We start from the raw sequence: 25,706 nt of genomic DNA, 5'->3' as shown, positions 1-25,706 counted from the left end.
CCAAAGTGCGAAACAAAATAAGAGCACTATTTTGGTCTATAGAAAGAAGAGAGGAAAAAAAGATATTACGTCTGTGCTATGGAAACTCTGAATTTTCTATCTGAACCAGATAGTCAAAAGAAATAACTTGTCATGGTGATTTTTTTTTTAAATACAAACAAACAAGCAAACAAACTTTAAAACAACCAATTCAGAAGCTTTAAAGTGTTCCCAGCCAAGCTGACTATTAGAGTTTATTTATGATGGTGTGGAGAGAAAAGTGCATTTTTATTTCATGAAATCTGGTCAAGATATTAGGAATAATATCTAATGTACCTGAATGGTTCCAGTTATCTTTATCATTAAAATGAATTTACTCTCTGAATTTGTTATTGGCAATTTAAGATAAAATTTCTATGAGAAGAACCTATAGATAAAATTAGTAAGCTTCCTAAATTTCATGAAAAGGCATTTGTATTTGTTTAGCTCTGTTAAAATTCAGTTTGTTTTTCCAACTGGCACATTTAGTGTTTATTCTTCAGTTTTAGAATATAACTGTTCCTGGATCTTATGGTAGCACTAGATTCTAAAGGCTCAGCCTGGCTCAGCTCTTGGTCCTGCTGATGTCCCCCACTGCTGACACGAGCAGTGTTGTGGCCCCACTTCTCTCCCAGTCCTGATGCAGCAGGATGGTAGGGTGAGCATTTTGCTTGATGTGGGACTTCATGGCACGGAAGAGGTCTGGTGTTCTGCTGTAAAAGCATGAGAAATGGACTTTGGTGTGCCAGAGGGTGAAGGAAGAAATGGTGTAAAGTTTGGCAGGTCTGCTTCTGGTTGTTTTGAAAATGAATAGAAGTGGAGAATACAGAGCTCAGAAGCTTATTCCATAATCAGAAATTGCAACATAGGCATGGGACAGACATGGCTACGCTAATGGAGAGAGATCTGTGTGAAACACTTACAGCCTGGACAAATGATAGGGGAGAGCCAAGATTTGTCACTGAGAGCATCTGGGCAGTGCCCTGTGTTTGCTCATTCTGAAACTTCAGAAATGGATAAAAGTGCCATCAAGGCTGCTGTATGGTTTTTCAGGCTCATTGCAGCAGATTTACAGTCAGTAAACTTGGCTTCAAAGTTACGGGGATGTATTCAGGTTTTGTTTTGTTTTGTTTTGTTTTCTGGCTTCAAAATTTTGCTGATCTTCTGTACACATTTTTGTTTGTTTGTTTGTTTTCAGAAAAGTTTCCAGTTCCAAGGGAATGGTTTGTGGATTTATTTATCTTTTCTGTATTTTTCCCTACTGAAAATAATACATGGTTTTTGACTGGTTTGGAAAAGCAAATCTGACTTTTGATGTATATGTTATATGGCATTTACTGAAGCCAATGGTCAAAGATATTACATAGCTATGGTCTCATAGCATAACCAAATACAGCCACAAGCTCACCTAGAGGATTTTCTCATTCTGGATCAGGTAAATAACAGTTTATAGTGATGGTTAACAACTGTCTGGTGTCTCATCATGAGACAGGCAATTCATACCATGTTTGACTTCACGCAATTTATGTGGCAAATCCATTCTTTCTTTAAAAAGATGGTTGTAGCATGGATGAATATAATCAAATTGTTAGGAATATTATTGGCAGAAAGCAACATATTTTTTGCACAAGAGATGTAAGAAAATGTTATTGGTTTCTTATTCTGAACCATTTTCCGTACAGTTGTTAGTTAAAAGCAGGGATATATGAGGTCTGCAATAAGTCATCCCTGACTGGGATCCTGATGTATATCCTGTCTACATGAAATTGTAACTGCAGACTCATTTGTTAGTTCACATTCCTTTCATCTGAACTCTGTCAACAAATTCCACTCTGTTTGAATTTGTGGTGGAAAAAGTAACTTGTCCATTTTTACGGACTGAAAGACATGTTTCTATGTCAGTAGATGGATGTGTAGGTACAGGCTGAGTAGCAGCCGTGCTGGAAGAGACCTGGATGTTAGAGTGGACAAATGTGACTTAAATATGAGTCAGGACTGGTTTCTGGCTGATGAAAGCAAACAACATAGGGGGCTACAGTAAAAAGGAGCATGGTCAGCAAGTTGTGGAAAGCTGCTGTCCTGATCTATTCACAAGGTAAGCATGGACTGTGGCCTAGGATGGGCATTAGGTAAACTTAGTTATTAGTTTTGATAGTGCGGCACTGTAGATTGACTCCAGGGAGGCTGTGATATCTTGATTTTTAAGGCCAATAAGTAACCAAAGCCGTGGTGATCAGGTAGCATTGAACATAGCCCCAGTTTGGGTTGGAAGTTGGGTTACGGACCTCCAGAAATACCTTCCAGCCAACATGTGTGTGAGTCTGGGATAAGTTCTGTGAAAAAGAAAAGAGAGCTCTGCCTGCCTGAAAAGAAAGCTGGCAAAGTTCAGCTGCGCTTAGTACAGCCCGTGAGTATTTTTCATGTGCTTTGGGAATTATTCCAAATACAGTGACATCACTCAAACAACTCTGGACCGTGTAGTGGTTGCAAAAAATTACTGCTATCACTGGCTGTCGATGGATGTCTACAGGGCACAAATTTAAAACAGAAATGGCTATGGAGCTCTTACAGTCCTCTTCCCAGATCACTTGCTGATACACGCTCCATAAATAAGAACAGAAAAGTCTCTGCCCTGTGTTTTTCTTAAATGATTCCTCAGTAAACATCCCGTGAGTCACAAGAAGGAAGTGATCAGTCACCACTGCTTTCTCCAGCTCCCTGGCACTGTGCAAAGATGCATCATACCTTGATTTTCCTCTTCATCCATCAGTGTCTGCATCCATGGTAGTAAAGAAAACATCAGAGCCTGAGGACTCTTCCACAGCCATCTATGACGTGGAGTTATTTGTATCCTGCCCGATGTGGTTTTTGTCTTCACCAGTCAGTACTTTCCCAGAGAATGTGTGTCCATAGTTTTGAGGACAGTACAGGGCTGGAATGATTCCTTGAGGCCACCCCATTGCTGAGAAAAAGATGCACTAACTGTACGGATTTGAGCCACTAGATTCACTTCTAATTTGTGTGATTGTTGCAACACAAAAATGTTCAAAGTAGTAAGTACCAAGTACAAGAACCTAGTTTCTTAGGTAAGTCACTGGAAGTAAAAATGATTCAGTCAGTGGCAAACATCAAAGTATTGTTAGTTCAAGTACCATAAAAGCCACTCATTCGGTGTCTATGATTAGACCAAGAGCTTGCAGCTGTCCCTTTGATTAAAAACAAAGTGGAGTGATACATGTTTGTATCCACTGTGCACTGCATTTCTGGTACCATTCAATGTCTCCTTGATCTTTTATTGGGTGAAACAGCAAAGATTTTCTATTTGCCTTCTTCCTGCCACTTTAGATTTCTCAGCCTCTTACCATATTCCCAGCTGTCTCCTCCCCAGGTTTAGTCATCTTAAATATTCTACCACTTTATAGGAAGGCCACTCTGTGCTGTTTCTGGGTTTGTCTCTACATTTTCCTTCCTGCCATACCCTTTCTTTCATACCCTCATTATTCATAACACACATAATGATTTTACACAGTGGCACGACATTTTTTGTCTTGTTTAGTATTCATTTCCTCATAAGCATTTCCTTTCATTTTTTGCTCATTATTCAACACTGAGTTGATATTTTCATAGAACTGTCTATTTCATCTTTAACACTTCACTCCCTGATAGTAATGGCTAATGTGAAGCTACTACTTTTTCATTATTATTCATTATTATCATTATAATAATTCATTATTATGAATTCACAAATGTGACCATTAGAATTCTATGCAAAGTTAGGATTATATTTTTTTTAATGTATCATTCTACGTTTGTTTACTTAACTGCACTTTCCTCTGCTATTTTAGTACTTAGTCAGTCAATCTCCTGAGGCTCTTCTGTGTTTCATTTCCAGGCTTCATTCTTACTCGTACAGAAGCATCCGCAGCGAATCACATCACCTTCTGAGTCACAGCACTGTACTCATTTTGGATATGATGAACACCTTGGATGAGAGCACAGGTCCTGGAGATGCTCCTTGCAGTCTGTGACAGTTGGCATTTGCTCCTGTATCTGCTATTTTCTTAAACACTTGTTAATGACACAAGGGCTTTTCCTCTTAGCCTTTATCAGAGCACTTTCTTTGATCTTGTCGGGTGTCTTCTTTGAATCTGGATAAGATTAATTTTTTCTCCCTTGTTCACTTGATAGTTCATTTCATCAAAACAAAATGATCTGTCTCTGAGGCAGTGTGGGAGTTTTCCTTAACTATAAGAATTTCTACCTTTATTCTGTATTGCTGTTGTCAGTCGTTCACAGCATATTGCCAATGTTTATTGTATGCAGAGATATTAATTGATACGAGTGGGAACAGAAACTTGGAAACATGTTTTTAAAAATGTTTCTGGAATATATAATGTTTTTCTTTGTTTGCTTTAATAATCCTATGACAGAATTGCAACAATGTATACATTGGACAGCTATAATTCACAGTTTCCTCAGTCAGGAAATATTACTGATGTAAGTTACATTTCCTCATCAAAAAATTCCTGAGTAGTTACACAGAGGCAACTACTCACTAGTAAACAGATAGTACTTTTTCCTGTTCCTTTGCAATGAAGATACACAAAATGTAGAGCAATGCTAAAGAATATCTGTTTTGACTTGATGTAAGCTGTGAATAAGAAAGTTAAGGACACTCGTGGCTGAAAAAAAATGGAAAAGTAAATCCTGAGAGGCTCATTGTGTTTAACAGATGGAGTCAGTAAATCTTCAATGTTAGTTATGATCGGTTCGCTGTAGAAAATGATATGGTAGACAATGCAAAGCTCCAGTATGGACTGTATGACAGTCCCCTGTGCGTTCCAGCAAGCCAGCATCTGCTGTATGGAAGAAGTAATAGGACTACTTGACTCAGGCCTGGCCACTGACCTACACAGCCTTTAGCTTGACTGGTTAAATGCTGCTTCCATTAATAGAAATGAGTCAGTGTAAACAACTAGCATTCTGCAGCATCTTTCCACAGCGCTTGTGATGTCCCACCATAAAAATATCTTGCTTCCTCTAAAAGAGGTAGGCAGGATGCTGGAGAACATGCTAAGCTGCTTTGAGTCCATTCTGCAGGTTTGTGGTGATGAGTAATTGCCAGATACTATCAGACTGCTCACATGTGGAGTGCCAGAACAATCTCTCTTGGATCTTTTTACCATCAGACTAAACTGATCAGGTGGCATAGGCTTAAGCCCTAGAAAAAGGTAGGTAATACACTGCTCTATCTACTAGTTGCTCCATACAACAATGCTGCTGTTTTTGTCTCGTTGGCTCTGTACTTGGACAAAGTTAACCCAAGGATGAAAAACAGCTGTGTGAAACAGAGCCCGTGCAAGAATCATGAAGTGAGGAAAGCCTTTCAGAAGAGTGCAAAATGCGGTCTACTTTGGAGTTAGTCGATCCACATCTGTAATTGATCAACCAAATCTATAATTTAGAAGTCCTTTTGCATTCCTTGATTGTGCATTCCTTGATTGTGCTAAGTTCGGACATAGCATTACCCATGAGTAATGCTTTCTATGAGCTTTCATTGGCTAGAAGACCCCATCCCATGCTGGCAGACAGTGACATGTTACTCAGTTATTCATGCTTCACTTGCTTCCTGGCTGGACTACAAGAGTCTGATATATTTGGTCACCAGACTTTTCAGCACTCAGAACAATTCACCTAGAATAAAAAGCCCTCAGCCATGCTGTTTATTTTAAGTGTATCAGACCTGTCCTCAGCTGTCTACAATCCCTTCCAGAAAAAAAAAAGTGAAAAGTAAGATTTGATCCTTCTCGTCGCAGCAGGGTTTCCCCAATGGCCAAAGAGCATCTAGAGCTTCGTGTTGACAACTACACTCATCTGTCCTTGCTGACCATCCCCTTTGCTCCCAGTCTCCACCTCAGTAGGGGTAAATGCTGTCATAAAAGTGGTCTATTCAGGAGACAGAATGTTGGAGACCACTCTGGGATTTTGAAATGTGATAAATACCTTGGGATATAACAGCAGTCCCAAATCTGACCTTCCATGCAAAGTACAAGACACATCTACCAGACCTTCTCTAGCAAAAACACGGAGGCAACTTAAATATTTATAATCAAACCAATTCTACCAAAAGACAACACTTCACTGCCTAAGACGAGAGAACAAACAGCATGTGCAGCAAGCAAGAAATCATGCTGTTAAATGTACTTTGGAATGATTCTCTAATGCCATGCTAATGAAAGAGGTACAAAGAGCTCTCGCAAAGCAGAGCAGAAAGGTGCTTCTTTGAACAATATATTAATGGAGTTGAGAAAGTAGATGCCAGCTTTTCTTAAAACACATTTGGGTCTGCCATTTGAACACTTGCAATGCTGTTACAGGCTGGGACATACAAACTGTGAATACTCATCATTTTTTTCTTGTTGAAGGTTTTGTGATTGAGGCCTAAGACCTGGAAAAAAAACACTGCTTTATTGAATGAATTCTGGACTCCACTCCCTCTATCAGATGCCTTTTTTTTTTTTTTTTTTCAAGCTCACAGTTTTCTTATCAGTGATAGAAGCTCTGAGGCAGATTCAGTAAAAACATCAGCATACAAACTAGAAAAGTAAATGTTATATTGATTGTAAAACCCAACAATAACAATAAAAATAATTGAAGATAATGCCCGTATTTTTACATTCTGCCTTTTACAAGAATTCACTTTCTTTCAACTTCTACCCCTTAAGAAGTCAATGGAAACTTTAAAACTGGAGCATAGGAAGTTCCGCACCAACATGCAAAGGAACTTCTTTACAGTAAGGGTGACGGAGCACTGGAACAGGCTGCCCAGGAAGGGTGTGGATTCTCCTCTAGAGATATTCAAGATCCACCTGGATACCTACCTGTGCAGCCTGTTGTAGAGGGCCTGCTTTGCAAAGAGGTTGGACTCAATGGTCTCTGGAGGTCCTCTCCAACCCCTACAGTTCAGTGAGTCTGTGATTTTGTCCACTGCAGACATTGCCATGCAAACATGAGGCAGAACTGACATTTGACATGCCTTCTCTACAAAAACATAGTTTTTTTCTCAACAAAAGTATTACTGAGCTCTCCCTCATAACATTTGCAGTTTGGCTGACAGTTTCTCAGCTTCATTTGCTTAATTATCTTAACAGAAGACAGAAGATCGCGCTGCTGGAGCCTTAGGCAGTATAGGAGGTAACAAGTGTGACCACAATTAATTGCAACTTTTTTTTTTTTTTTTTTTTTGACTCTAAATTTCTGAGTCAGCACAGCATCTTTCCTGTCACTCTTCTTGTTCTTTGTATGTTCTTTCCCTATCCAAGAGCATTCTACTATGAAGCCTACAGCTGCTTTATGATCTAGGAGCCACACCATCACATTTGGATGCCATCTCGACTCTCCCGCTTCTTCATGTGTGCGCCAGTTTGGAATGATGAAGCAGAGAGATATGCTGGCAGGAGGTAAATACAGCTCATCTGTTGTCTGTTGCCCTTCCTAGAGGCAAGATGTTGCTTTTGCAAGAGGCAGGCATCCATCTGCTACAGTTTTTGGAGATCAATAAAAGACTGAGACACTGGAAATCCGTTCCAGAAGTTGGCCAGAGTGAGGTTTCTCTATTCTGGGATGAAAAGTAAGTCATACTGGGGTTGTCTTTTGTTAATTTTCTGTGTCTAGAATAATGTGTGAACAGAACTAACATTCTTTGTATTCAAATGTGAAATTACTGTGCATGTTATTTGACCCTTTGCATAAATGTGTGTGTATCTGCACACAATGACATGGAATTTACAGCTGAATGCCATAACCCAAGGAATTCTCCTTGTGATTTCTTTCCATCACACCCTAATTTGAGAAGTTATGTGTCACTGAAAAAACACAAATGTTTAGAATACTTGAAAAGAAATTTACAAAAGATAACTGATTATATAGAGAAAGTTCTAAAGCACCGAATCCTTTCTGAGAATATGCGTTTTATTTCTTATTTATATTAAAATCAAACAAGAAAATTATTTATAAGAGAAGAAAGAAATCATAATTACTCCCAAATAGCATATTTTAATGTCTTTTTTCATTTTTCAATTCTTTATTTAACTGCATTCAAATGTTTTCATAGCGCATTGTTTGAAGGCAGCATCTAAAAAAGTACACAGCTGCATACCTCATCAAACAGAAGGCAAGCAATTACAACAGGAAAAAATCTGTCTTATTTACTGACAAATAGAATACATGGTTTGCACAACTTGTAAAAGATTAATTAAAAAGAACCTTGTCTGAAAGTATTTTTGACTGTTTTACACACAACGTGTAAATACATTCTAAAATCATGTGTTTTATTTTACTGTCTTGTAACCATGAGCTAAGAGCCCAGCTAGTTTTGATGCCGGGCACAATGTGAATTATGTACTTCTTGAAAAATAATGAATAGAACTGCATATGTGAAAGAAAAAAGAGCAATTTTCACAGTAACATTTTGTTTAACAGATATCGAGAAGAACAGCTAGAAAATGTTGAATATCACACACAGAATATTACCTAAAGAAGGAGTAAACCTAAATTACTGTGTAATTCTGATAGTAACTTGGGAAGATCAGATTCCTGGTATACAGCTTTCTAAAGCTGTGCAGTTCCAAGTCCTTTCCTTCCTGAACACTGTTGTTATTTAGCTGATTGAAAATCCCAAAGTAAGTCAGAATGAGCATAATTGTTTTCCCAGGTGCAAAACTGCAGAGGTAAATAAATACAGAATTTCTGTTAGCTCAAACCTGTAGAAGTTACTGTCTCCTTCCTTATCCCCTGCAATTCAATTTCAAATCAAATTGGTTAAGTCCTACCTCGCGAGTGCTTCTTTATATCTCTGAGTTTGTTTTCATTTTATGCTTGCAAGGTGGCACAGGAAGCAGCAAAAGTAGATGGAATCATATGACCAAGAAAACAAGCTGTGGAAGTAATAGAAATTGATAAATTGTTGGCATTGAAGATCTGCAGAGCCATTTGCTTTCAGTCTTTTCTCATTCATTGAATGAATCTTCAACAAAAATTTCACTCAATGGAAGATTGCAAGGCAAATGGAAGATTAGCATTGCTTCTGAAGGTGCCGGGCTGACGAGCCATTGTTACACAGCCTTGAGTACATAATGTTCCCATCACTAACAGTATCTAAAAAAAACCTTAATTATTTCTAAAAAATAAACCAAAACAAACTTTGACAATACCTTTATAAATATAAAGTTGTTGCAATATTCTCTTTAGATATTCTCTAATGCTCTCTGTTGAGCAATAGATTTAATGATGCTTTTGTATTTTTGACACAGTTCTTCATGATGTATTTCACATTCTCATGCTGCAAATGAAGAAGCCTTCACTTAAAGTGAGGCATTGAGTCACAGAGCAGGCAGCAATAGAGGCTTCAGAAACGGGGAATTGTTGTTTTCTCACTCTGAGGGCATTTTGCCAGAGAATTCTGCTTGAGACTCATGGAAATTCTTGGACTAAATGTATGCATGCATGGGACTGGAAAAATATATACGAAGCGTGTGTTTCTATAGGAATCCTATTCACTTAAAACATAACAAGATTTAAAAACACTTCTTGTGAATCAGATTGAAAATGACTGTGGACTTCACAGCCTGTCTTCTTGCACATTTTTACTAGATTTGTAGCAATCGATATTTGCTGGTTGATGCTTGGCAGAGAGAAGAAAGAGACCGTGAAGAGAAAGGACACATTCTTAAGCGTTTAAGTAAAAATGTGCACGCGTTTTTCCACTTAAACTTCAACTGTGATCTTTCTGGTGGTGTGCTCTATGTCTAAAATAGCAAATGAAAGGGAGCTGCTGATAAAACAAGAGATGTGGATCTCAAACGTGCGCGAAGTTTGTCGTTGGAGTTCGTTCCTTTAAAAGAAGTTATTTCCGTATTGATTCTCCAGTCTCGCAGTTTCCTCTCAATAAAATATGTAAGAACAGCTGCAGACATTGTGAGACTTTAACAATGAATAAATAACACTTCTGCAGCGCTACTACCAGAGCCCGATGAAATTTATATGACTTTTTCCCACAGTAACCGACTTGTTCAGGAGTTTACTAACTCATGCTATGTATAAATATTCCGACTTCTGCTTTTGTAAGTGCATGCCTAATGCGCGCCAGCTGAAGGCGGCTCTCCGTGATGTTTCCTGCAGCGATACAGACGCTGTGCTGGGAAGGCAGACAGTTCGTGCACTCACATACACAGGGAGGGCTCAAAGTCTCAGCAGTCTCACTTCGGTCTGTCTGCCTTCTTCGAGCTCCTTTTCCTCGGGCTTATCTCTGGCTGCGTAGGGAATACATTCCTCCAATTATGATTGACAGTGCTGAGCAAATTCATTAAATCCAACATGCTAAAGCTCGTGGCTGATGAGAAGTACTGCTGGGACAGTCTGACAACACCTGGTCCATATCAGTATTACCTGACTGGGCAACTGCAAAGGATGCCAGAGTTTCTGGGAAAGCCCTTTCTCTTTGTTGTGCTACATGATGCGCATCAGGAGCTGTAACGCGCTGTGAAATCCTCATGCCTTCAACTGGAAATTGAAGTAAAAGCATGAAGAATCGCAAAGCTATTTGATGGGGTGTTCAAACTGGATCTAATTTGGTTGGGAGAAAGTGCTTATTCTTCAAGACTGGAGCAGATAGGTAGTGTACAAAGATTTCATTGCCTATGGTCACAGGCACACAGTGGGTATCTCTGCCCCGGAGAGCTGCACATTAGTTCCAGGCTATCTGCATGGTTGCTGTGGCTTGGATCTGACAGTAAAATATATCCACATACTGTACAGAGAGTTTTGGAGCCTACAGATGACTGCATCTGTCTCAGTGTCCGACCTCAGGCAGGTGTACCAAAGCACTGTTAACTGCATGAGGATGTATTTTCCTTCTGTTTCTGAGGATTTGGTAAAGTAGCTCTTCTCCACAAGCTTCATCTGTATCAGGAGAAGCAAGAACAAAGCTTTCCTGAGCACTGGAATATGGACCACAGGGACATCATTATCTTTCAGCACTGCTCCATGTCCTGGATATCCTCTAGTTTACAGCAGGTGAAAATCTCACATCAGGATACCTCAGTGTGTAATCCAATGGGTACTTGCATTGGAATAAGCATGATAGGAACTGTCTCTTGCAGTAGAGCCTACACACACGACATTACAGTGCAGTAATTTGCTTTTTGAGCATGTCTTGAAGGACACTATGTTATGTGTTCATGACTGTATCTTCACTGTTAGCACAGCTGATGCTCAGAGCTCACCTTATATTCTCCTGTGCTCATCCTTCTCTTTTCTCTGCATGTGCCAAGCAGCCTCATCTGCTCCTGGTATTTCATGTCACCAAGGACTTCCAAACCTGACTCTGAACTGCGTCTAATCTTGTAGATTCCCTAGCATTCTGGGCATATCTTTCTAAATGTCTTACTGCACTTCAAACGTGGCTGTTGTAACAATTTGCCCATCTGATTCCACTGCTGTGCTCAGTCTTATCTTTTTGCCAGGCTGGCAGTTTATTGGGGGTATTATTAAGGCTGCCCTCAAACACATCAGGGGGGGAACAGTGCCAGGAGCACGAATGGCTGTGAGTTACTTTATAAGGTCTGCATGAGTTTCCTGACACACAGAACAGATTTCCAAATTCTTTCGGCCCACAAAAAAAAAAAAAAAAAAAAAAAACTGAAACTCTGAATATTCACAAAGAGGTGTTGCTTTCAAGGTAAAGATGTTTTCATTCAATAGAGAGCAGCTCCCTTCTGCACACTGTTTATATGGCACACTCAGGCAAGTTTATAGTGACACTCAGGCAAGACCATTGAAGCAACAGCTGTGTTTGTGATCTTACAGGGTTGTAATAGTTCAAGAGAAATACGTTTACTTTAAATTGCTTTCTTGCTGTACAGATCTATACTGCATTTTATAACTGCCCCCTCAGTGTTTTCCAGTGGTGAGTACTCACGTGGTAAAAATGAGTGCCTCAGTTGGAAAGGGAAATAGAAACCACTGACAGCTGGAAAAGAGGAGAGGAGAGGAGAGGAGAGGAGAGGAGAGGAGAGGAGAGGAGAGGAGAGGAGAGGAGAGGAGAGGAGAGGAGAGGAGAGGAGAGGAGAGGAGAGGAGAGGAGAGGAGAGGAGAGGAGAGGAGAGGAGAGGAGAGGAGAGGAGAGGAGAGAGGAAAAAGAGAGGAAAAAGAAAGGGAGGAAGAGAAATAGAGGAAGAGAAATAGAGGAAAAGAAGAAAAAAATGGAAAAGAGAAAAGGAGAAGAAGTGAAAAAAGGGAAAAAGAAAAATGAAAACAAAGAGGAAAAAAGAAAAAAAAGGGGGGGAAGAGAAAAAGAGGAAAAAGGAAAAATGCAAGAAGAAAGAAGAGGGAAAGAGAAGAAGAGGAGAAAAAAAGAAAACGAAATGGAGAGAAGAAAAAGGAAAAGGGGGAAAAGGAAGAAGTTAAAAGGAAAAGGAGGAAAAGAGAAAAAAAAAAAAAAAAAGGTAGAATAGAGGAAAAAAGGGATAAAAGACACCCGCTCCTCGCTGGCTGCCGTAAGCCCCGCTGCGCCCGGGGGCAGCAGTTCTGTATCCCCCCCGGCTGCAGGGACCGCCGCCTGCCCGAAGCGAAGTGAAGGAGGCGGCCGCGGGCGGCTCGCGCCTGTGTCCGTGGGGCTGTGCGTGCATCCCGGCAGTTATGTGCTGCACAGATGGGAGGAGTACGTGCCTGTCTGATGTTGCGTGAAGAGATTACGTTAGTGGAAAATACCGGTTTAATAGAATCATATATGCAACTGGTGCGTTTGTAATGAATAGAAAGCTGATGCCGTTAATGCAGCATTAACGCGGATTCAGCCCCTGGCACGGCTGCTGCAGCCACCTGCAGCGCGCCGAACCCCGCTGCGGACGGGGCTGCCACCTGCAGGCGGCCACGGGCTCCGCAGTCCATTTTTAGGCATTTTAGCAGACATTCAGTATAGGGAATTCATTCAAATTTCCTCATTTGCTCACAGAAATAAATTGCTTTAAAGGGATTCTCTAGAATTAGAGTTGAAGCTTGATAAGGCCCTGGACAACATGGTGTAGCTGCGATGTCCTTGTTCATCGCAGGGGAGTTGCAGTAGGTGGCCTTCACAGGTGCCTTCCAACTCTAAGGATTCTATGATTCTATAATTCATGCCACCATAAAACAGTGGGGCAACCAAGCCAATAGACTGAGTCTGCCACTTTGCCTTCAGTTGGCCAAGCCCAAGTGAGACAAAAAGCACTGAGTGCTGTGGGACCACTCAGGTGAGAGAATACACATCAATAAAAACAAGTGCTGTGCAGTCAGATCTTTAGCAACATGTGCCATAATTCTGTGTCACACACCTTGAATTTAAACAAGTGCCATCGAGAAGGTCTTCTGCTGTTTAAGCTCAGGAAAGCACTTCGATTGTAGCTGGTGGTGAAAAGGAATATCACAGAATCACAGAATGGCCAGGGTTGGAAGGGACCTCAAGGATCATGAAACTCCAACCCCCTGCCACAGGCAGGGCCACCAACCTCCGCATTTAATACCAGACCAGGCTGCCCAGGGCCCCATCCAACCTGGCCTTGAACACCTCCAGGGATGGGGCATCCACAACCTCTCTGGGCAGCCTGTTCCAGCACCTCACCACTCCCTCTGTAAAGAACTTATTATATTGGTGTGTTAATAAACACATAGCCTCATAATATTTAGAAGTGAAAACTGGGAAAGGCTCTAATTACTTTAAGTGGTATTCTTCATTCTGTGATTCTGTGAGGAACTCACTGTAGGGAAGGTGCTGTAACAGGAGATCAGACTAGGTGATCCCCACAGATCATAGAATTATAGAATCACCAAGGTTGGACAAGGCCTCCAACATCATCCAGTCCAATCGTCCAAAGTCTGTTCCAACCCCTATCAGTCTGTGATTCTGAGATATCTAGGAATAAGTGCCAAACACTCATAGACTTCTATTACTTATTAAAATGTGCACAAACTGCAGCAGAACTCCCTGCATTTCTCCTACCTTGGGTCCAGTCAGGGAATCTTGCAGCGATATGAGAAGGCTGTCTCTTAATGTGATCAAGCAGCTCACTAAGCAGTATTTTTCAGGGAAGGAGTCTTTGCTTCCAAACAAAAGCAACAGTTTTAACTTAGTTGTGCTAAGGATGGCAGCAGGCAACTTCAGATGGACTTCTCTTTTTTCTGGATCCCTTGTTCCCTTTCCCTCAGGATTATACTGGGAAAAGTGAGCTGGTGATCAGCAAGAGGTTGGGAATGTGTCAGAACTATGGGGACCCTTTTAGCTTAAATGGAAATGGATATAATCACTGAGTTAGCCATTTTAACAGAATACTTCTGTCCAGCATTATGTTGTTTGGGGGTACAGCGTCACCTGAGGCCTTTCTAAGAAGGCAAAATAATGTACTATTTGAAATGACTGCAAGCTTCTGATAGCAGGCTGTGTATGGCCAGGAGAGCTGAGCCATGTCTGAGGCAGTGTCACAGGCAGTGTCAGATGTTTCAGTGACAGTAAAATATCCAAAAGATCACAATTACATTTGTGTGTGGATGCTACTAAGGTTTATTTAAGGATTTCTAACATTACACAATGACCTACAATTATTTAAATACTACTTTACTCAGAAAGGTTGTAATTAGAATATGGCTGATATTTATAAGAAACATGATTCTACAACTGTCTCTATACACAAAATACGCTCTAAGAAAGAATATTTCACTAAGGGTTATGAAGTAAGAGAGAAAAGCAATATCTTATCTGATATAGCAAATCACCTCTCTGTTGATGCAGCTACATAGGTTGATTCAGTCTAGGGCTGCTATGGGTACTGTGTTTGTTTCTTTGTCAACAGTTTCACCAGGATTGTTCCCCAGGGAGAAAAAGAGCAGGATGAGCTGCCTTCCAGTCCCAGCTGCAGCTTCAGTAACAGCAGCATTTCCCCGGCGACGTTCTTTGTCTGTGGAGTGAACCAGGCAAAAGCCTCAAAGGGGAAAGCATACGTTTCTGACGAGTTGCCAATATCTCAGAGATGCTTCTCAAGCATGAGACTGTATTTCAAAACACAAACTGATAATTTTTTATTAAAAGCCCAGAACAGCATCCCATTGTGTCTTCTGGACATTAATAGAAAGGTTTTGGCTTGCAGTTTTATGGTTGTATGACATCATCTATCACATCTCTTTTCTGTACAAATATGTAGTGAAATATTTTCACAGAAAAGAATGAGTTACTGATTTCTAAGGCCGATAAGAAGATCTAACAAATCACTGTGAGCCTTAGAAAGCATAAGCTTTATAAATTCCTTCTTGAGCCAAGCTGATTAGCCAGGAGAAATGGAGCCAAAGAGAGCTCTTGGCTCAGAGTGCAGCCATGGAGGACAGGGCTCTGCAGAGTGGCTGTGCAGAGTGGGTGGAATACAGCTTAGAAAATAAAGCATTGTTTCCTATACCTTATTCTTCATTCTTATTGTGTCCAATGTGTTCTTTGGCTGCAAGCATTTAATTCTGACACACCAGATTTTTAATAAGCAGCAGTCCACCAAATCTCAATGTCCCTAACAGAACACTACTTCAAGTGGGAGCCTCATTTTACAGAAGGTTTTCATCTGTTTGCCTCTCACCTTGCAAACCCCATTCATGCTCTCCACGCAAGAAATGAATTTACATATCAAACATGTGCAGGTTCACAATAAGTTCACAAGCAACACATCATGCTATTTCATACTGTTACTGAAACAAAGTCATAGACTGAGAACTAAATTACAACACTCATTCAGATTAAAGGAATCCCAATATTCACGTACTTATTTTCAGCTGAGGAAATAGGATCATTATTCATAGGCAGCAATTTAGACTTTGTTCCTGTCTCATTAGTCAGAAGAAAAGGACATTTATCTTAACGATGGGGAGTTTTTCAAATCAGTGAACCTAGTTTTCCAAAGAGCCAAATTTCAGACAGCTTTCTGCTGCTCTCAGACAAAATGTTCATAGGGGAAATATCCACAGGGTGTTTCAAAGGATGTATTGAATGAATGTGTGATTTGAAAAATGCGAGATTTCAGAAAGTACAGTTTAGTGAAAGTGTGTCCTCTAATAGAAACCTGCAGCTGAAAGGAAGCACTTGAGCATGGGGTTAGATAAGTACAAATATGGTGACAAACCCAGGCAGTAGATAATTAATTAGGGGGGTCTTTAGTTCCTCAGTGTGGAATTCTATAACTGTGCTTCATACAGTTGTGCTTCTTTGGGGCTGGAAATTTATCTTCTGTCATGTAAACTCTGTTAGCATTTTCCAAAAGCTTGTATAAGACCTGATTTTTATCTGTTAAGTACCAGCATACTTTGGCATAACTAATTCCATATCTTCTTCTCCTTAAATGTTTTTTCCCCTGTGACTGTTTTGCTCTGGCTTCATTTACATGGAGAGATGGCTGAAGGAGATGGAGTGACTTCCATTCAGTTGCAAGAAGAGATGTTCTCAAGAGTCAGCCCATAACTGCACCAATCCTTCTACCTGAACTTTTTTTTCTTCTAGGATTCACAGATTTCACACTAACAAACAGGTTATCTCATTGAAGTTTCAGTCTCTGAAAGCAGTATAGTCCATGAAAGGTGTCTTGGTTGCTTAATATAAGATAAAGCACACTGGGGCTACTGAGAACAATTTTGTATGGTTTGTTTATTCTAACTAATGATACAGAATCATAGAATGGTTTGGGAGAAATCTTTAAGATCATGTAGTTCCAACCCCCTGTTGTGAGCAAGGACATCTCCCTCTAGATCAGGTTGCTCAAAGTCCCATCCAGCCTGGCCTTGGATGCTTCCAGGGAGGGGGCATTCACTAAACCTTGTTTAGGTCTTCTAAGATTCCTAAAATGTGAGTGATGTTAAACTTTTCTTAACGCATGAACAATAGTGTATTTTTCCTGTGCTTTGAAATGATGCTCAGAAACTGAGAATTCAAAGAGTAAGAAATGAAGTCAAGCATCTATGCCTGGTTTTACTGACTATTTTTGAGAGCTCAGATAAGTATGTAAGCAGCATGCTGTCACAAAATGAGAGAGAGGGTTGTGGCTGAGAATCAGTGATTAAAAGACAATTATTTAGAATTATATTGTATGCTGAGTGATGTCAAGGATTATACAAGAAGCAATTTTTCTGTCAAAGAATGAACGAGCTTAAAAATTGATTTTACCGAAAAAACCAGTTTGATGGCACTTGAGGTTCTGAAAATACTATGGCTTCAATTTTTCTTCTTCCGACCTATGACCTTGTCCCAGCTGTTGTAGACCCCCAGGTAAGATTGCAGGAGCAGTATGATTTTTCTGGGAATTAAACTGATGAGACAAACACCAAGTTAGCCTCACTTAAAAAATATAATAATAAAGTGAAATAAAAATGCACTGTATATTAGTATATAAATTCATAACACATGCACATTACTTCTCACGTTTGGCAATAATGCATTTGGTACTCCCATATTAGAAATGGGGAAAATAAATAAAAAACAAGCAGTTTTGTGGAAAGCCCAGCATTGGTGTGGGTAGTTACTGTAAGCAGACAGTTCTAGTCCAGGCAGTGCTCCCAGTGTACCATCCATCCCATGGAAATTTTTGATTTCTACATTGAACTGTAGCTTAAGAAGTATATTTGAGACAGAAGGTGTCAGAGGAATACCAGTCCATTAAATTATTAAAAACTATCAAAACTGTTTCTTTGTAACTGATATACCTATAGCTGGTATGACTGCAAGGATGCTAAGTAAAGGAAGATTTTAACTAAACCACCTTGCTGATTTTGGAGGCATACGGGAAAGGAAAGAAGGAAATGATAGAAGACGGGAAACATGTTCTTACGTTCTCAAACCACAAAGGTGTAAAGTTGGAGGCATAAACAGATACATCCTTTCCTTTCGAATTGCATCTATGATCCTGCAGGCTACATACTCTGGCTCGTAAATAGGAAGTAAAATTGGGTGCCTAGTGAAACAAGAAATACAGTATTATGGAATTGTAATATTTTACTTTTGAGATGTATTCTAACACAGAAATCATTTAATGCAAGAATTTCTCTCCTCCTCCTTAAATAGCCCTGGAAAGCAGTGTCCAATCCTGCTTGTTCTGCTTGTTCAATCCTGCTTCTATAATCATAGCAAATAGAAAAAAGTTTAGTGATGTTGCAAATTTTAATGACAGATGAATAACTTTTGTGCAAGGCCAGCTCAGACCCTAGTGAAGTTAATGCCCACATTGTCTGTGGCATTGAAAAATTCCAGCTCGTCTGTGGTTTATGATGTTCTACGCATCAGATTTCAGCCCTCTGCACACCTCTTTCTTAGTTTAGATTTTGGGTTGGCAGCTAAATAAACAGGATTGGGCCTGTTTCCAGGCAGAAGCTCTGCATAATACATGCCTCTACAGGATGATGAGTGGTGGGTGCAGGAACAGAGTGCTGAAAAAACAAGGATGCTTGCTATTCACTGCTGCAATGTCTGAATCAGTGCCTGCAGCCTCTCCTGTCACTAGAACAATACAGCAACATAGATACTTATACCACAGCTGTTCTCAGAGGAGTACAATATCTGCTAATACTGGAGAACTGTTTCTGACAGGTGACAAATATCCTAGCAGCCATAATAGCAATGACAGTACCAAAATTACATGGGGCAAATAACATCAGCAGTGCCCATTCTGCTGGAAAGTGAATTTGCCTAAAATACTGCCACGTATCCCTAACCATTCCCTGATTTCAAGGTCGTTGCACAGTCTCTGACGCATATCAGCTATTAATTGCAGGCAAACTTTGGATTTCTTAGCAAAGAGATACAGTTGTGTGTGTACCAAATACTAAATTAAAAACAAGTCAACCTTATAAGAGTAGTGATGACTTTTTACTTATGAAACAATATATAATGTAAGTTTTACTTACTCAGTTTCAATACCTCTAATTAATTCGGTATTCACAAAAAAGGGGCAAACAATTGTAGTTTTAATGCCATGTATTCCTGCCTCATCCAGTTCTGAATCAATGGCTTCCATCATTCCAATGATTGCAAATTTACTAGAAGAATAATCTGAAGCAGAGAAACAAAGAAACATACAAAATATCTCAAAAACACCATAGTATTATATACTGAATTTAATGCTTTGTAATACTACTTACAACCTTGTACTAATTTGTTATGACTTAGAAGATTTGAATTAGTGTTTTAGGGATGCTACACATGTTGATGATACTAACTTTTAATGTCAATGGTCCTGACCATGACTGGTGTAGATGTGTCTAAGGATAAGATTAATAATTTCCTGAAGACTTTTCCAGTGAACTGTAGAGGGATATAAGATGGCCTTACTTAACATTTTATATCCACTCCCAGACACTCATATGCAAGCCAGGCATTGCTTTAGTTCAGAACGGTCTTCACTCTTTGATATCATATATTATGTGCCAGTAAAAATTATTTCTCGTGGTACAACCTAAATACCCTACTTACAAATACTGCTTCAACACATTATTTCTCCTTCTGATATTGCCTTGCAACTATAAATACTATTTTATTTGCCTGGGAAGGCTGAATCCTGTCTAATTTTTACTGCTTGATGAACACATTGAATCTCCTTCGTTTGAGACAATAAAAACTTGAACATGCAAGGTCCTGTGTAGTGTGACCTACATTGGGCCTGATTTTATCAGGGGGTTTGTTCTTCTTCAGAACTTGCCTACAGAAGGTGGTAACAAACAATCTAAACATGCACAGCTGCTGTGTATAACGTTATAACACTTGGATAGGCAAGTCACAGGCCTACATCATAGGCCTTATGGTTAAATGATAAAAACTAGACTTGTCCCTTTCTCAACACAGAATCTGACCCAATGATAATAGGTGGCAAATATGCACCAAAACAACACCATCAACTAGGAGAAGAAAGAAAATACACTTATTGATGTGAAATTCACATTCTCACAGAACAACTTCAGAGCTACAGTCAGAAAGGCTTGAGAGAGTCTGAGCAGTACACACATGCTGATGAAATAGTCAGGATGTAGCAGCCAGCTCTCCTGAAGGAAACAGCTGAGAATACGGAGCTGTTACATAGCTTAAAACACAGTTAATTTGAAAGAATTAATTTGAAAGAATTTATTGCAAATTCTCCCAAGTGTCTTCTGAACCTGAAAAACATTTTCCAGCTAGGTGTGTAGTTCCAGGTATAACCCACATATTTTCAGGACTCTAAACATCCATCAGCAGAAAAACTAGTAACAGAAGTTGTTAGACAGCCTGTAGGCAGGGCTCCCTCCTGCTGCACATGTACAAGCTTCTTCTGCAGAGATAAGACAGGCTGCAGTTAGCTAGTAAAATCAGCAGTGACTCCCATGCCAAATGGGCAACACATCACCGTATTCCCCTTCCATATACCACTACCTGCTGATACACCTTTCTATCTCCATGCTCCTCCTGAGTGCTAATACGTCGGTACAAACAGCTTAAGCCAAGCATTTCTGAGATCGTTAGGAGAAGGTACTGTCACAAAGACATAATTTTTAATAGCATTTGTTGACACTAACCTGCCAATCTGTAGGTTCCCAAGAGTCCTGCTGCACTAGCCATGTTGACCAGGTGTCCATGATTGCAGGCGATCATGGCAGGAAGAAAGGCCTTGCAAGTCTGAGAGAGACATAAAAAATACCATAACAGATAGATGCATTAAAACTATTGCATTCCAAATTAGATTTTACAATTTGATTTACTTTCTAGAACGTAATTCTGCAAGGCACCAAGGTGACCTGCAGTAAGAATTCATAAAGGAGAGGCAACATTTCTTTGAATGACAGGTCCCCAGCTTCAGCTGTCAGCGTTAAAACTGTATTATTAAAAACGATGAAGTTTTTGTTTTCTCTGCGCGTGGATCCTCACAGTTCGAGTATTTTGACTATTAGTAAAGATGTGTACACCAGAGGGAGCTAGAAGCCAACACATCAATGCACACTTCAGCTGGCTACAAGCCCTGTTTGTAAACTACTTCCTGGCTACTTCCACTACTTCAAACTGCCGTGATGGTTACTACTAATTATCTAAGGAGGACACCAGTGTTTTACGAGACAGAAGAGATGAAAAAAGATGGGAACAGTTACAGGTTTTTTTTCAATAGCTGAGTTGTACTGCAGTGTGTTCTCCACTGCAGATGTTTGCCTGGCACACACTTTTCCAGTGAGGGGGCCCACAGTCGCTGTCCTCCTGCTCTGTGTCTCTTCAGACCTGCCAAGAAGAACATCTCCCACAGCACCTTTGTCTCCGGTATGTGGAAAAATGAGGCGCTGTGGGCTGGAAAATGATTAGAGAATTTTGCCTGCAATGATTTTCCACTGAGGAGTGCCATTTGGTGAGGCATTTTGCAGCACTGTGTTCTTCCTTGATGCAGGCTGCGCGCTCAGGCATGTGAAGTACAACTGCAAGAGGGGCAAGGGTAGCACTCCCTCACAGAGACACGTAAGGGACAACTGAGACCCCAGATAGCATCAAATTCCCCCAGAGGAAAGAGAACAAAGCAAAGCAAACACATACTATTTAGATCAGTTTTCTGCATACATCAAGAAGACACTGACTAGGAATGAAAGCACAACCTGAAGTCTGACACAACACAAACAGCATGGGTATGTGTCCTTAATGCTAGACAGTGCTGTCTTATGTCTGCAAGCATCAGGAGTAGAAAAGTTAGCAGCCATAGCAGTATTTTCAGCCACAGCTGATACAGAAAGAACATGTTTCACAGTAGAGCTGCACAAAGACTTTGTGTTTAGCACACTGAACAGGTAGGTTTTTGTGAACGTTACTGAGAGACGGTGGGACAAACTGTCAATGTGGTGTGTATCCAACGACAGGATGATTAAAAAAATGAATTCTCCCCAGTCAAGGCCCTTCCCACCCGTTTCCAAACTGGGCGTTCCAATCTGCCTGAAATATTTGGCTGTGCATTTCAGGCCCTTGGGAAAGAAAAATATACATTACCCAAGCTTGAGACAGGAAGTTGACTTTCAAGGTTTTTTCAAAAACATCATCTGGAGTGTCAAGAAACTTTGTGGTGTGCAGTATGCCAGCATCATTGATTAGAATAGTAACATCCCCAACTTCTCTTCTAACCTGAATTTAAAAAAAATAATAATAAAGAAAGAAAAAAAAAAGATGAACAAAAATATTAGAAAGTGTACTTGCCTTCTGTGCTTCATTTATGACGGCAGTCTAGTGACAGTTACAATTATTTATGCTTGTACTGGAAACATAGGTACATAGGAACTGTTTTAGTGTGCCATATCAAAGGTCTTTGTAGGCTCTCAGCCCTTGGCTCATGGGGGAAAGCAGTAAGAAAGGACAAGGACACTAAGGTCTCCTCCAGTGCACTCCACAGGTTTTTGCATTCTGCAGCTTAGGATCCTTCTGAGCCAGATATGGTGCCTGTATCTTTCTATTTAATATATGCTGATGATTATTTCCTCCTCCCCCCCACCCCCGAATTTGTCTGATTGCTTTCTGAACTCCAAAATATTTCACAGGAGCCTGCAGGAACAAAACTCAAGCTGATTATTCTTCGCTATGTATTTATTCAGGTGTCTATTCTTATTTATTTATTTTTTAAAATTATCATTATCATTTCTATCAGTTTTTTTCTGTATGACAGGTTTGTAGTTTCTTGGTGTCCTCTCACTTAAAACTGGCATATTTGCTATTTTTGCTCTTGGGTTTGAAACCTGTCGTAAGCAATACATCACCTATGCATTTGTAGCTCATGAAATGTATATCAGATTTCCCTCAGAGTTCCCAGGTAGACACTTCTGACTCCAAAAATCTGCTAATATTTTTTTTATCAATTTTTTTCTAAGTTCTCTTCCTTCAGTACACTGATTTGCTTGCTAGAAATAAAGCTTCCATTATAGGAACATTCCATTATAGGAACGTACCCAAGTCATTCTGCAGTGAATTTCTCAAACAAAACCAAATAAATTAACTTTTCTGCTATTGGTTTATCTCCTGTTTCCAAGCTGAAGTCTTTTCATATTACTAATAAAAAGTTACATGTATTTCCAGTGGTAGAGGATGCTCCTGGCTGAATAGATCTTACTTCAAGAAAATAAAATTCTGGCCCCTATATGACTGTTCAATTCACAGAAATACCTGAAAAGATGTTGGTAGAATTAACAATAATTCAACACCTTCACATCAATTCGGGACTCTGAAAAAGCTCTTTGAGTTTCTACTTGTAGGTCAGTCTGTGCATGTCAGAGTTCTCACCACTAGTATGGACACAACAAGTTCTGCAGGTTGAGCCCTTTTTAATGTGTCTGGAGGCTGAGAATCGTCTGAATGCACAAAACAGTTTGAGTCTCTGTTAAACTGAGAACAGAGATCACTTACTTCAAAATATACACCATCAATGGAAAATTCCAGCAGAGATATTACTTACATTAACTTAAATTGGTCATTCTGATGCATGTCATTACAGGAAGCAGTCAGCATTTATGGCAACAGGGAATTAAAGCCAATTTAAAATGTTATTTTTTAAAAGATATTTGATCTTGGTGAACTCTTAAGTGTTTTTTGTTTGTTTGTTTGTTTTTTCTTTCAAGAAGAGCATTCTGGAAGAATGGCAGTTTGATTTTAGTATCATTTTGAATAAGGATCAAGTATCACATTTGAAGTGCTGATCACAAGTTGCTCGACCGATCCTGCAACTTGCTGGGAGATGATAATGTTAAGATCTTGATATTAAGAATGTTGAAATAATTGGAATTCTTTTTATGGACTGCAATTGTAGGAGTAATAATAAGAGACACACATGGTGAGGATAACCTGACCTGTAATACTGAAATAATTTGCAGAGATCTTTTTCCTTGAGCACTGTGGGTCAGCAGAGGCCAGAGTGTGTTCATCTCTGCAGGTGTGTTATTATGACAGATACGTCCTTGATCACACTGTGCAAGTAGTATTATGAAGCCACTTGTGCTTCTTAACCTCTACCACCAACTGCTCCAACAGAAATTATTTTTCCACGTAAAGCTGGTTGTGTGTGCCCCCAAGTGCTGCTAGCAAGTACAACTAAAAGAGTACTTTGAGCATGAGGGCTGCAGTTCCGGATACATGCAGGGCAGGGGAAGGGAGTGACCATGAAGGAATGGCGGAAACAAAGCATTAGGGATTGACCACAACTCACATTCCCTCTTCCCCTATCCTGCTCAGAGGAGGAGATAGAACAGGTTGAATGAGGTAAGGTGTTTGCAGTTTGCTACAAAGGGACCTCCCCCCTTACAGTGTTCTATTCCTTTTTTGTTGCTGTTTCTTGACATCTTACAGAAATTTAGAAGGCTAGTAAATTCATTCATAGTGTTAATCTCTGCCATATACCACACTTCTAATATAAAAGAAGTTGCCACCTTACAAGGAATACTGGAAATGTGTAAGTCTCAACAGAACAGATTAAACCCAGTTACTTTACAACAAAATAGTTTAAGTTCAATCTAGAAGTTACTTGTCAATAAGAGAACAGTCATCATCGTACATGATTACCTCCCTTTACTGAATGCATAGTTTCTAAGATTCCAGGTCTAAAAAAAGCAGAAAATCACAAGCAAGAAGGAAAATTAGAAACCAGAAGCTGTAACTTACCTTTTCTGCCTGTTCATAGACCTCCTCCCTATTGCTGCAGTCACAGTAGTAGGCAAACACTTGCTTAGCTCCATTTTCTTTGGCTAATCTGGTTGTTTCTCTGTTACCTTCTTCATCAATGTCCCAAAGAACCAAGGTTGCTTCCAGAGGAGCAAAATGTAGGGCAATCTGCCTTCCAATCCCATTTGCAGCTCCAGTAATAAGCACTATTTCCCCAGCAAAAGACTTCTTGCATGGAGGAAATATGCATTGGATGAAACTTTTGAAGAGTATATACACGGATAATGCCAGGAACCTCAGCGTCTTCAGGATGCATCTGAACATGATTTTTCAGGCACAAAGATTGCTCTTCTGTTTTAAAAATCTACAGATACAACATCACAGTGGCACTTAAAAGCACTGAGATATCGCCTAGGAAAAGAAATTGAGTTTCACAGAGCAATTTCAATTACATCGTTCTTTTGCATAAATACAAAATATATCTAAAGACTTGTTTTTGCAAAAGCTGGCAGCTTCTTACCTGTAGGATTAAGATAAGTATCATCTGCTAGATCCTACACTCCAGATGCTTCATTCCAGAGTCCTCAATATTATTACAGATTTTTAGGCTCATTAATATGCATCTTATACATGAATGCCGTGGCAACAGCTATAGAGTAGTTTGTTTTCATACTGAGTTGATTTAACTGAAGAAAAAGAGGACTGAAAACACTAGAATGATATCAGCCTTACAAAGTACAATTTTGCTCTTTAGCATAAAATGAGATTTGCTGTTTCATAAATTGGGCAATAAGAATGTATCCATGCAGCATATATTTTGCAAATGACATACCATATTTTTATTTGTGAGCAAATGACCAACATGCTGGAAAGCATGACCCTACAGGTTAGAATCTTGGTATTTTTTCTCATATTTTGACCAGACCTTTTCATGTATGGCACTCAGTAGCTTACACATCCTTTTCATGGTAAGCTTTAAATTACTGAAACATATTGGTTGCAT

The 25,706-nt window shown here is 39.7% G+C and overlaps 1 protein-coding gene across 1 annotated transcript; it reads right to left on the bottom strand.

The window, feature by feature from the left end:
- Positions 1-17,290: 17,290 nt before the first annotated feature.
- On the bottom strand, positions 17,291-25,027 carry LOC306945005 (epidermal retinol dehydrogenase 2-like; the record flags this gene model as incomplete). The annotated part of the gene is made up of 6 exons (XM_079533686.1): positions 17,291-17,384; positions 17,904-18,026; positions 18,976-19,120; positions 20,614-20,713; positions 22,055-22,186; positions 24,704-25,027. 6 exons carry the CDS (start codon positions 25,025-25,027, stop codon positions 17,291-17,293), a joined length of 918 nt encoding a protein of 305 aa, XP_079389812.1.
- Positions 25,028-25,706: the final 679 nt, after the last annotated feature.

The sequence above is a fragment of the Tetrao urogallus genome, assembly GCF_951394365.1.
Source record: "Tetrao urogallus genome assembly, chromosome: 3".
Lineage (NCBI taxonomy): Eukaryota > Metazoa > Chordata > Aves > Galliformes > Phasianidae > Tetrao > Tetrao urogallus.
Note: the sequence above shows the minus strand (reverse complement) of the source record. Positions and strands in the feature narration are given on the sequence as shown.